Source organism: Oryctolagus cuniculus, chromosome 8 (genome assembly GCF_964237555.1).
Source record: "Oryctolagus cuniculus chromosome 8, mOryCun1.1, whole genome shotgun sequence".
Taxonomy (NCBI): Eukaryota; Metazoa; Chordata; class Mammalia; order Lagomorpha; family Leporidae; genus Oryctolagus; species Oryctolagus cuniculus.
This window is the reverse complement of record NC_091439.1, coordinates 17,966,272-17,979,880: the sequence shown is the minus strand read 5'-3', so window position 1 is coordinate 17,979,880 and position 13,609 is coordinate 17,966,272. Positions and strand designations below refer to the sequence as shown.

The 13,609-nt window shown below is 37.5% G+C and overlaps 1 protein-coding gene across 5 annotated transcripts in view; it reads right to left on the bottom strand.

Moving 5' to 3' along the window:
- The window catches only part of TTC29 (tetratricopeptide repeat domain 29), a 263,775-nt gene that overhangs the window by 158,953 nt on the left and 91,213 nt on the right, over nt 1-13,609 (bottom strand). For all 5 annotated transcript variants that reach the window (XM_008267377.4, XM_051820003.2, XM_008267378.4 and 2 more), the window contains one exon: nt 4,767-4,979. In XM_008267377.4, coding sequence (XP_008265599.2) covers nt 4,767-4,979 — 213 coding nt within the window. The remainder of the gene's footprint in view (nt 1-4,766; nt 4,980-13,609) is intronic.

Below are 13,609 nucleotides of genomic sequence, written 5' to 3'. Positions count from 1 at the left end.
ACCAGTGGATGGAAAGTCTCTTTCTCTGTGCATCTCTATGTGTATGTGTGCTCCCTCTCTTTCTATTATTCTTTCAAAATAAATAAATAAATAATAATTATAAAAGTCAGCTTGGCTGCAGAGAATGACAGAGCTTGGATTCCTGGTACACAATTTCATTCTTACTTTGAAATCCAGACATGTTTTTCTTTGCTAGTCACTGGCAATGTTTTTTCATTGTCTTTTTACAAGGAATTTAGACTTTCCAAACCCTGTGACATGTTTTAATCCAGGAATAACCCACTTTTTATTTATAAAAGCAAAATGTATAAAGGTATAACATGTTGTTCAACAAAATTTACAACGTATCATGTAAAAGTAGGTGGTTTATATTTACTAGTGTAAATGTGACATAAATTTAATATATTTGCATTTAAAGTTCTTACTTTCAGAGGAATACTACCTTTTTTTTTGTAATTTTGGAAGTGACTGGCTTCTACTATCACCTAATTCTTGGGCAATATATGTTTTTGTTCTTTGGAAAGAAGGATCCTAATGAGCCTGATAAAGCAGCCAAAATGGCCTAAGTACCAGGGACTCTGCCACCCATGTGGGAGACTAGGATCAAGTTCCCGGCTCCTGGCTTCAGCTGGCCCAGGCCTTTGTGATAATTTGGGGAGTGAACCAGCAGATGGAAGATCTCTCTCTAAAACTACCTTTCAAGTAAAATAATGAACCTTAAATAAAAAGAAAGAAAACAGGATGTCAAATGGCAGCAACAGTAATTTTTTCCTCCCTAGGTGTTTTACTGATGGCAGAGAATTATACTCTTTACAAATGACTTTGTTAGAATTGATGGTATCACTGATTACACCTGGGAGATTTTAACTCTTACAATTCATCTGGGCCCTACCTTCTTTGCTATAGGTTTATGGGTGCTGTCGTGGGACCAGGAAAGTGAAAGATGGGAGACAAGGAAGAGACTGTGGCAGGAACACTCTTAAAGAACTAAACATCTATTGTATACATTTTGTATCTGTTGTGTCAAATGCTGTAAGTGAGTTAAGGCACTAGCAAACTGCTTGAGTTGATAACAGCAGATCTTTTGCAACTAATTTTGTGTGAAGGGAAGCTTAGCAAAGGGGAGGAAAAAAAGGAAAAATCTATCCCTGATGATCGAGGTTTTTGAGCCAGTTACCTCAAATAGTGAGGAAACACCAAATATCAGTTTTTATAAAAAGATTTATTTATTTACTTATTTGTTTGAAAGGCAGAGTTACAGAGGGTGAGGGACAGAGAAAGATCTTCCATACTATGGTTCATTCCCCAGATGGCTACAACGGTGAGGGTTGAGCCAGGTCAAAACCAGGAGCTTCTTCCAGGTCTCCCATATGGGTATCGGGGCCCAAGCACTTGGGACATATTTCAGTGCTTTTCACAGGTCATCAGCAGACAACTAGATTGGAAGTGGAGCATCCAGGACATGAACCAGTGCCAATATGGGATGCTGGCATTGCAGGCAGTGGCTTTACCTACTAAACCACAGCACAGACAACCAAATTTTAATTTTAAAATAGAATTTAAACATGAGAACTTATTTTTTTTTATCTTTTATTTAATGAATATAAATTTCCAAAGTACGACTCATGGGTTACAATGGCTTTCCCCCCCCCCATACCGTCCCTCCCACCCACAACCCTCCCCTTTCCCACTCCCTCTCCCCTTCCATTCACATCAAGATTCATTTTTGATTATCTTAATATACAGAAGATCAGCTTAGTATACCTTAAGTAAGGATTTCAACAGTTTGTTCCCACACAGAAACATAAAGTGAAAAATAATAGATGATTTTTTTTTAAATGATGATGAAATCAGATCAGACCTATTGTCATAAACATGAGAACTTCTTCTGTTAACTGAGATGAAGTGAAAGCAGTGAGATAGAGGAGAAAAATGTCAGTAGGAGTAGGATTACAACAACAAATGTTACATCTGAAATGTTTGTGCTATTAAAATGAGACACATATATTTATATACATAAAACTAGGCTAGAGATGGGAAATAAACAGTAAACAATAAATTCCATGGTAAGGTTTATGGTGACAAATACTCCCTGTGGGAAAAAAAACAACAGAGTAAGTCTTAGAATAAAGTATATTAGTGAATCATTATGACTGGTTGAAGCCTTCTTAGCTGTGATACAAAGAGCAAACAACACAAGAAAAAAATAAATTTGCATTCATCAAAATCAAAATTTGTGTTTCAATGGCTACCATTAAGAACTGAAGAGAAAACCAATATAATAGAAATATTTTCAAATCATATATCTGACATAAGATTTTTATCTAGAATATATAAAGAATTCTTGCAATTCAATAATAACAAAAAATTAATCTAGCTAAAAATTGACCAAGAATCTGAAGATCAATCTACCATGTGCCCCAGCCATCTCATTCCTGGAATTTACCCAGTGGTAATCAGCATCTGAGTTTTCTGTACCCCCATTTATTGCTATAAATTCAATTCACATTAGCTAAGGTATTCAATCAACTCAAATGTCCATAATCTGTTGATTGAATAAAGAAAATGTGATATAAATACACAATGGAATGCAACTCAGCCAAACTGGCATCTTGAGATTTGATTATTGTTGAAATCTCTGGTCTATATTCCCATGGAATAGTTTTTCTACTTTCTACTAGTTAAATTATTTATTAAGCTTGTGATTATAAAGCAAATTGAAAGTATGTTATCACAAAAGTTAGAAGGAAAAGGAAGGAAGGAAGGAAGGAAGGAAGGAAGGAAGGAAGGAAGGAAGGAAGGAAGGAAGGTGTGAGGTAGGGTGAGAAGTATCATTATGAGCTTGAAATTGTATATATGAAATGCCCTCTTTATATAAATTAAATAAGTTTTATAAAATAGATTTACAAATGATCAAATTAAAAACAAATGAAAAATTTTCAACATCATTAGCCAACAGGGAAATACAAGTAAAATCATTAGTGAGATATTTTGTGCCTCCTAGAATGACTGTCATAATAAACATGGAAGTAACAAGTAATAATGAGGAAGTAGCTAAATTGAAAACCCATACATTGCTGGTGGAAATGTAAAATGGTACAGCAACTCTGAAAAACTGTTTGTTTCTCAGTGAGTTAAACATATGACCTACTTATTCCACTCCTAAATATATGCTCAAGATCGTTGAAAACCTGCGCTGTACATAGCTGCAAAAGATAAAAGGTGTAAACAACACAAGTGCCCATCAAATGAACAGATAAAGAAATACTGGTATAACCACACAATGGAATATTATTCAGACATGAAAAGAAATGAAGAAATGACACAAAATGGATGAAGCTTGAAAACACTAGGTTAAGGGAAAGAGGCTAGACACACATTGTATGATTTCATTTATATGAACTATTCAGGATAGGTAAATCCATAACGGAAGAACACAGCTTAGTGGTTTCCAGGAGCTGGGAGAAAGAGCTAACAGGGAGTGATTGCTCATGGGTATGGGGGATACTGTGGAGGAACCTTCTTTTCCTTGTGAACTACCTTACAACTTAGCAGATGGGAGCCTGAAGTCATAAACCTTTTCCTAATTTATAGAGTCCTTTATATTGAAATTTCATATAACTTTCCACATGAGGACAATTTGTTGTTGAAATTGATCTCAGTGCTAACTATATCAGTATTCTTAAGGGGAAAGTACAAGATCACTATATATTTACAAGAAGTTCATTTAATGGGAAACATCTTTCAGTGGGAATGATTTGCTATGAGTATTTCAACTAATACTATTAAAGAAGTTATTTAAGAAAGGAAAAAGAAAAAAAGAGGAAAAGAGGAAGTAATGGAGAGAACAAGATGCTTACTTTTATTCTGTAGTCAATTAAAATCACACCCAGAAACCTAGTCTGGCTTACTGTAAAGAAGCCATCTATTACTTGATAAACCAATCAATCAAACAAATACAGCCACAAGCTAATAAACTTTAGCTCATAAATGTAGTTTCTTTTTCTCCTTAGTGGAAAAGCTACTCTATTGATAAATCATTATCTGATAAAAAAAAAGTCCTTGCATTTCACAAAATGAAAGTTTGTAAGAATATGTTAAAATTAAAAAATATTATATGTACCTATGCAAAAGATAACCAATATTAAAGATATGGCCAGCTCTCACAAGAGCACCTTTATTGCTGTAAGGTGCCCATGAGGCACCTGGATGTTGCTGACTTTCAGATTCTAACACTGTACGGTTGGGGTGGGCCCTGCGACTCTGCTTTCATACCATGCTCCTGCTGGTGCTTGTCCTTCTGGACTGAAGGCCACATTTTAAGAGGCAAAGGTCTATTCTTTACTAGAGTCTCATTTTCCCATTATTCCTAAGTATTTATCATATTTCATCTATACCTGACAACAGGGAATTTACACAGATCTCTCAGATTGCAAGAAATATAAGACCTTACACACACACACACACAAATACCCTTATCCTGTACAGATAATCTTAACTTCTTATTGTGGATTTCTTGTTTTACAGCATCACCCCAGTAGATGGATTGTAATTTTGGAGACAAAGCTTTCAAGAAACGGATTTCCTGTTGTCAGCAGTAAGGCAACTCTGTTTTACAGTCAAATTTGAAACTAAATTGATGGCATTTGTCTTTGCATTTCATAGGAAATACTCACCCTAACACTTGACCATTTTTACTTGCCCCTTGGGAGAACCAGTGTCTGCCCATTAAAGAGAGCAATGCGAGAACGTTCTTTTCCACCCACCTTCTTTGGCTATTTCAGTAGCTTTTATTAGAATTTTGATGGCCTGTTTGTATTCTTTATTCTCCAGCATCTTGTCGGAGAGTAATCTGTAAGTCCTCAGGAGACTCTCACAGGCCAGCAAGTTGAGGATGTGGCCTGTCTCATCCTTCCATAGCCGCCCCTGTGTCAATTGATGGAATGTCTCATAATACCCGGCAGCTTCCAGAAGCTGACCTGAAGAATAAAAGCCATTCATTAATATAAACCACAGGCCAGAACATATTTTCAAAAATTTTGCGTACATCTTATCTTTTACTATTAAAGGGGGAGACACCATGGAATACAGTAAAGTATTTCTAAGGCTGAAGAGAAAAACTGGGAAAAGAGTTCTCTCTGCTTGGACGTGAGAATCAGCATTGATCTGGTTAGCCACCTATAAGACGAGTGTCCTTCAACCAGAAGTTGATTGGGATTGTGTGTATTTAGGGACAGTGTGACAGTCCAGCAATAATCATTAAAAGCAATTATATTCATTAACATTTATTCAACATTATATATGCAAGGCACTGTGCTATCTGCTTTATATGCATTTCCCATTTAATCCTCCCAACAACTCTAAGGAGCGGGACTGTTAGCAAGTTCACTCTACAGAACAGAAAGCTAAGGCTTAGTGAGGCCAAGAATGCTTCCCCAGATTGCATGTCTAGTCGGTGGTAGACCCAGGAAGTCTGACTCCGTAGCTCATGTTCTCAACCTTGATTCTACAGTGCTTTTCTAACAGATGGCAGTTTCTTCATTCTCAAGAAGAATTCAGTATCTTGAGAAACAATTCATCTGTTATCAAACACAAATTCAGACTTTATGTATCTTCAAATTGCTCCTTAATGTTTGAACTTTCTAGTGAGGCATTTGCACAAGAGGCCTTCAAAATATTATAGAGGGACTAGCACTGTGGTGTATTGGGTAAAGCCTTGGCCTGTAGTGCCGGCATCCCATATGGGTACCGGTTCAAGACCTGGCTGCTCCACTTCCAAACCAGCTCTCTGTTATGGCCTGCAAAAGCAGTAGAAGATGGCCCAAGTCCCTGGGCTTCTGCACCTATGTGGGAGACCTGGAAGAAGCTCCTGGCTCTTGGCTTTGGATTGGTTCAGCTCTGGCCATTATGGCTATTTGGGGAGTGAACCAGCAGATGAAAGATCTCTTTCTCTCTGCCTCTGCCTCTGCCTCTCTGTAACTCTGCCTTCCAAATAAATAAATAAATCCTTAAAAAAGGTTCACAGAAAATGTGTGTATGTGTGTTACCTTTCAATTACCCTTACCCATGACATTTATTAAGGCCCCTCATATACTCTTTTTGTTTTTTAATTACTAGACCATAACTTACCTGCCTTTCTGGATAATACTCTATAATGCAGTCTAAAATATATCTTCCCAAGGCCTAAATTAGATCTGCCTTCAGTCATTTCATTCTTTAAAAGACAAGCAAACATGTTTCTGGAAGAGGAGCTGGCATTCAACACTGTGGACTGTATGTTACTTGTCAATTGTATTGTGGAAATGGTCATCATATTCAGTAATGTAAACACTCTTTTGCTACTGGAGTGACAAAGTTAGAATCAACATAAATTCAACTTTCAATGTAGGTACTTCAACCATAGTGGTTAAGAGTGAGTGTGGGGCCAGCACCGTGGCTCACTAGGCTAATCCTCTGCTTGCGGCGCCGGCACCCAGGGTTCTAGTCCTGGTCGGGGCGCCGGTTCTTGTCCCAGTTGCTCCTCTTCCAGTCCAGCTCTCTGCTGTGGCCTGGGAAAGCAGTGGAGGATGGCCCAAGTCCTTGGGCCCTGCACCCACATGGGAGACCAGGAGGAAGCACCTGGCTCCTGGCTTCAGATCGGTGCAGCACGCTGGCTGCAGTGGCCATTTGGGGAGTGAACCAACGGAAGGAAGACCTTTCTCTGTCTCTCTCTCTCACTGTCTAGCTCTGTCAAAAAAAAAAAAAAAGCCAAAAAACAAAATTAAAAAAAGAGTGAGTGTGGGGGCCAGCCACCTGCAATGCCAGCACCACATCTGGGTGCCAGTTCAATTCCCAGCTGCTCTACTTCCTATCTGGTCCCCTGCTGACATGCCTGGGAAATCAGTGGAAGATGGTCCCCGCACCCACATAAGAGACTCAGAAGAACCTCCTGGCTCCTGTCTCGGCTCTGGCCCAGCCCTGGCCATTGCAGTCACTTGGGGAATGAACCAGAGGATGGAAGATCCTTCTCTGTCTCCTCTCCCTCCCTCTCTGTCACTCTGTCTTTCAAATAACTTAAAAAATAATTTAAAGAGTGTGAGTTCCAATCAGACAACCTGTTCCCACCCCAGCTTCACCACTTTTTGCTGTTTAGCCCCAGTTTGATTATTGCCCTCTGTGCCTACTTCTTTTTTTTTTTTCTGTGAAATAGTGTAATACCATAAATATCTGGAGTACTATCTTAAGAAATGAACTGATGCACATTTAACATGTTACACAGCAGGTGATCAATGAACACAGATTCTGTTATCATTTGGTTTAGTCAGAGAATTTCTTAGAAATGCCACAGGCTAATTTAAACATAGCCACTAATTTGTTATATTCTTGAGGTACAACGTACTCTTCCTGCAAAAAAGAATTAGTTGAGTCCTTATAACAATATTATCATGTCTAATTAAATTAACAAATGCAGGTCATATTGAGCTCCCATGTATTTCCTCAAATAGGCTTCATGGTACAGTGCAGGTAGAAGCTTTTTCCATGATTATTACATATCGTTTCTTCTTATTTGTTACACCAAATTTTGTATCAAAAATCAGTATAAAAAATGAACACACAGGGACCGGCACTGTGGCACACTGGGTAAAGTTGCCACTTGCAGTGCCAGCATCCCATATAGGCGCCCGTTCAAGTCCCGGCTGCTCCTCTTCCAACTCTGCTATGGTCTGGGAAAACAGTAGAATATGGTCCAAGTGCTGGGCCCCTGCACGTGCATGGGAGACCCGAAAGAAGCCCCTGGCTTCTGGCTTCAGATCGGCCCAGTTTCAGCCAGTTGCATTTGGGGAGTGAAACAGCAGATGGAAGACTCTCTCTCTCTAAGCCTCTGCCTTTCAAATAAATAAATAAATGAACACACAAATAAGAATGATAATATCAAAGAAAGACAACCATTGGGGTAGATTAATTGGTAAATGACTTGTATACATGTCAGTAAAGACATGGCCGGTCCAAATCCTCTCCATAATCATGTAGAGGGCACCTTGGCAAAGATGTATCCAGAGGTGTGCAATATATATTGCACTTTTGTTGATAAATTTATACAATGAGACTTCTACACAACAGGAGACTACAAGGCCATAAGTATGCTATTACAAAAGAAAATCTCATTACATGGACAGGGGTTTATGATAAATGAAAATACTGGAAAACATCAGAAAACATTTACAAGGCACTCTCGGTGTTATCTCTAGGAGGTAGAATAATGTTTACTGGACAGCTTCTTTTTTGATTTTCTATTTTCTCATGATTTTTTTCTTTCTGTTTATTGGCATTTTCTTAAGCTTCTATCACCAAAATACATGTATTTTCTAATAAGAAATGTACATTCAAATCATTTTCAAATAACGTCTAACCCCATTTTCACTTGGATTTAAATACTCAAAGTTGATGTCCACTACTCTAATCTGTCTTGACTCTTAGCTGACGATCTTTTCCTACCTCCTAGGAAAGCAGGCATAGTTTTTCATGTCTCTCCCTCTCCTGTAGCACGTCCTGCCAGAAACACCTTACTCCAAATACCCACGACCCTCATTTTTCTAAAAACTAGAAAGTAGCACTGACACATACGTGCGTTATGTTTCCTCTGTTAACTATATTTTTTGCCTGTAAAGTATAGCTTTGTATCCCTGGAAAGGAATATATGAGAGTTCGTTTTTTATCCAGTATCCATCTATTCATAAAGAACAGGTACATATTTCTTTTCAGCCAGGTGAATAAGAAAAGGTGGATACAGGAAGCTACAAGAAAACAAGATAGTTCTGGAAAAAAAATAAGGATTAAGTGGGATTGTGAAATCCGAGTCAGTTCTATAGATTGTTCCACTGACAATTTCTTAGGTCTTGTTATTGTACTATAGTTGCAAGATATCAACTTTTGGGGAGCATGGTGCATGGCACCCAGGATCTCCCTGTACATTTCTTTGTAAATTTCTTTTACAATTATTTCAAAACAAAAAGCAAAAAATATCAATTTTCTAAAGAGGAAATAAAAACACTGTTTGAGTTTCAAGATTATAGTCTCTTCCAGGTCTATCATTCTTTGCCTCTGCTCAGGCCATATCAAATAACCTCTAACCAAAGCACACAGATTCATCCTAATTGGTCTTCCTGAAGGAGTTTTATCATTTGGCTACATATAAATTCTCTGCTTCCCTCTGCAAGAATGGGAAAACTTTTTTCTGCCAAGGGCCACTTAGATATTTATAGCATCATTCGTAGGCTATACAAAATTATCAACTTAAAATTAGCCTGCTATAGATTTATTGAATTTTGAGTCTTGCCTGTGACTGCCTTGGCAGGGTCACACCAAATGATTTCACAGGCCTTATACGGTACATGTAGTGGATGTTCCCCAGCCATGCAGTGACATTCATAGGGGCACCTAAAATTTTTGGGTGTTCTAGTCTTAGTCACCTCACGATTTCATATCCCTGCTTTCACCACCTTGTCACAGATGAGGTTACTGGGCTTGGATTGCATGACTGTAGGTGGGGCAGCCTACAGAGTTGTGGAGTGCTCCAGTCATTCTCAGATGTAGAAATTCATTTCTGAAATTATTCAGTGCCAGTAAATAAGCCAGCGAGGATGTGATTCAGATGTCCACAAGCACACAAATAACTTGGCTACATTTTATAAATGCTGATCAGAATTTGAAAGCATGTAGTATGATGTAGTACAATATTTGATTTTAAAATATTTACCATATGCTTATGCCACAAAAGGAGCATGGTAATTTAAATAAGTTTGTTTCCCTTTAAGCATGATTAACAATGACATGTTTTCTATCCAATTTCTATTTTCTACTGTGAACAGGATTTTAAGAATTATCTTACTTTCTCTGTGAATATTCTAATAATAAGTTAAATGACATTTAGTAAGACTTAATGCATACTGCTTGTATCTGATCATTTTATTTTTTTTAATTATTTGAAAATTTTAAATCCCATATACCTGAGATAAATGTTGCAAAAACACCATTAATATAGAAATCATTCTGAACAAAGCTAATGAAGCATATTTCAAATCCAGTGCAAAGCATCTCTATATAACTTCCTCTTAGAGTTCAGACACTACCCTGTATTCAACTGAAATATAGCAGAAGCTTGTGAGGTGTCTAGACCCTGCTATCAGTCCAGTAGTGGGAGAAGGATACGTATTTAGTGCAAGTGTCCAAAAACGATGTCCCTAAGAAATTATCCAGTGTTAACGTTATTTTGCAGTGAGGAAGAGGGGCAGAGGAAATAACGACTGCACTAAGTTATCACAAAAGTAAAAGTTAACAGAAAACAGAAACAAGGAGCCCCGGGGAACATTCGTGGCTGTTAAAGAGCTGCTGCCATGTTGCACTGGGAATCACCAGCCAACCCTCATCATCATGGAGAGACTAAGATCATGGCAGTAACCACAATGCGAAAGACTCACTAACTATCGCCAAAGTGTCTGCAATGCTTTATTCTACACTAAGCAAAGATGCAGGTTGTCCACTAATACCCCATAGGAATAAGGAAAAACAGAGAGAGGTAACGTTTTGTTGAAGAGACCAGGGATGGCTTTCCAGAGAAATTATTTCAGTAGTATGAAGTAGCATCAGAAAACAGGTCTTGGGAGAACACTTAACAATTATGTGAAACAAAGGTAGCCAGTTACAGCTAGAAGTAGCCTGAGCCCCTATTTTGTTTGGTTTTGTTTTTCAACAATTATATGACATCTACATAAACACTAAGGAGTCTGGCATGCATTGATAGTTTTTTACCTAAAGGAAAGTGCACTCTTAAATTAAAACTACTACGAGGGAGTTTTGCTTTACCTAAAGCTCATATAAATGAGAAATCCATTTATCTAAAAATACAAACAAAACCTAGACAATGTGGTAAATTGCAAAATGCTTGGTAGGATGTTAAGACAAGAAGTATGGAAAGAAAATAAGATTTTATACATTTGGGTATTATCCAAACTGTAGCTTACCCCTCTTGTCTGCACACCATCTCTGAAAGTTTATAGATATTTGTTGTATCACAGCAGATGTCTAGAACAAATATTAAGCAAAGGAGAATGTATATGATCTCTCCCATTTTAGTTTTTTTTTTAAAGTAGGAAGATTGACTAGATATTAACACAAATGGGTTTAAATGTGAAGCTGCCATAAAAGCAGGAACATAAATGTAATTCTCCCAGCCGCTATTTTGATGCACATTTTTGATTCCATGAATATTTTATGAAATGGCCCAAACTAAAGCCATATAACATTCCTGCATTACTGATGCTTGCGCCCGTAAGCTACGAACATTAGAGGCATGATTGAGTGCATTAAAATGAACTCATTCAGCAGTGCATTGATTACTTGAAGGGGGAGGGAAACAAAAAAAAAAGAAAAAGAAAGAAAGAAAAAGGGAAAAAAAAAAGAACTTATTCCACTTAAGTAAATAGCACACAAATCTAAAGTTTGGAATACAGTAAGGACAAAAACAAGTTTAAATGAAATGACGTTTCATAAATAAGGAGTGATTCTCTCCAGACCTGACATTAATTAGGCCAGGTGTTAATTATGTCCAAAGATGGCTGCTCGTATTGTTCACGTAATTTAAAATGTCACAATCTCCAAGACGCATAGACTGGCCTGTTTAGCTCCATGCATCAGCAATTCTGAAAGTAGCTAATTATTTCCTTTTCTATCAACTTGTACATTTGCCAGTAAAAATAACGCTGTAGAAACAATTGTATGAAAATAATTTGACGGGTCCACACGGCCCATTTCTTCAGCACCACTGTTGTAAGTCTTAAGCATATTTAGTTTTAAACTGTGCACATTTGTTGAGGACTTTAGGGAAATATCCCACTTTAGTTTAAAACAACAACCTAAAGGAACAGTAAAGTTTTATGTATATTAGATTACATTTTAATCTGGAGCTACTGGACATCTGCGGCGTAAGTTACTATTCTGTACAATGTAGACACAAAATCTGCTAGGAGCAATATTGAACAGTAGCAAAGAGAGAAAAATGTTATTGCTCTTTTGTAAAAAACAAAAGACATTGTTTCCCATTTCAGCTTAACTGCATGAACAATTTATATTATTGTTGGGTTTTTACATTCAATTATGATAATTATAACAGCAGTAGACATGCTGAAATAGTTAGAGGCTCACATGCTTCCCATGGAAGCTACCCCTTTTAAGGCATGTTTCCTGTCAGGGGAGATTTGCTTGTGTGCTACAACCCATTGCACACCACTGTGGAATGGAACACTGGAAAACAAAGGTTTGGTACTGTAACCCAAAGGCATCCCAAATAAACTGTGAAGAAAAGAAGCCCATTAACTTTTGAGTAGCTACTTTGGGATATTCAGAAGCTATACAGAAGAAATTTTAGACGCTATCTTAGAAATAGAACCCTCTCTTTATCACTGAGGGCAGAGACTGCAGGTGGACATTGTAAGAGCATTATACTAGTCACGGCTTCAAGAGCTTCAGCCACTAAACTGGACAGAGAAAGGCTCCCAGAAAGACAGGGGGGCAGGTGCCAGAATGACTCACTCTGAGCTTTCCCACCAATGTTGGCCATGGGAGCACAGGTTAATTTTCAGAGAGTTGGAAAAAATTGCCATACCTCCACAACGTTGCAGGGGAGTTGTTACTACCTGCTGCTTGTGGTTAAAGATAGCGGAGTTGTGAGCAGTGCCCAAGTGTAGCTGCTCTGGGTCAAGAAATCAGTCTGTTGCATTCTATCTTTTCATTTCTAAGAATTAAGAGATTAGGTGGCTTTGTTCTCAAATGTGTGTGATGTGATACAAAACTTACTCAAAAATTAAAATTTTTTAAAAACATGAAACATTTGTATTATGTATATATATATATGAAATACATATTTGCAATCATACACCTTGTAAAGTTTGTAGAATTTATTATTTTCCTCATATAGTAAATTGCCTTAATTTCATGTTTTTGGCTCATTAAAAATACCAAGTTAAAAGTGTTGGCAGGCATGAAAAGTCTGAAGAGAAATAAAGTCAATATTGACATTAGATCTGCTAATGAATTACATTGCTTGGGACTTAATCAATAATGTAATTCTTGCTTGAATTACATATTGCTCATGATGTTAAATAAGCCACATTCGATCTGATTTGTATGTTTCTAGGAGCAGAGAGACAGGTGCGGAAGCCTAAAGACAAAAAATACAGTGTTGATTATTGAAGACAGTGTGAAGGGTATGAATTGTTCTCCCCCCCATACCCTTGTCCTGATAGACAATGAACGTGTGTTTTAAATTAAAAAATGAACTGAAAATAATCTATTTAATTGAACATGGAGGGAGAGAAATAATGCTAGTTGAACAGCTTCCAGATACATACAGGTATATGCAAGAGATCTTGCAAAAGTTCCTGAAAATGCATATTATGAAAAAGCTATACGTGAATTTCAAAAGTTTTTCCGCAGCAAAACAAACTTATTTATTTTTAGAGACAAAAAAATAGAGATAGAGCCAGAGACAGAGATGCCTCCTGTTTACTGGTTCATTTTCTCAAATGCCCACAACAGCCCCCAGAGGGGGTCAAAGCAGAGTTGGGTTCTAAAT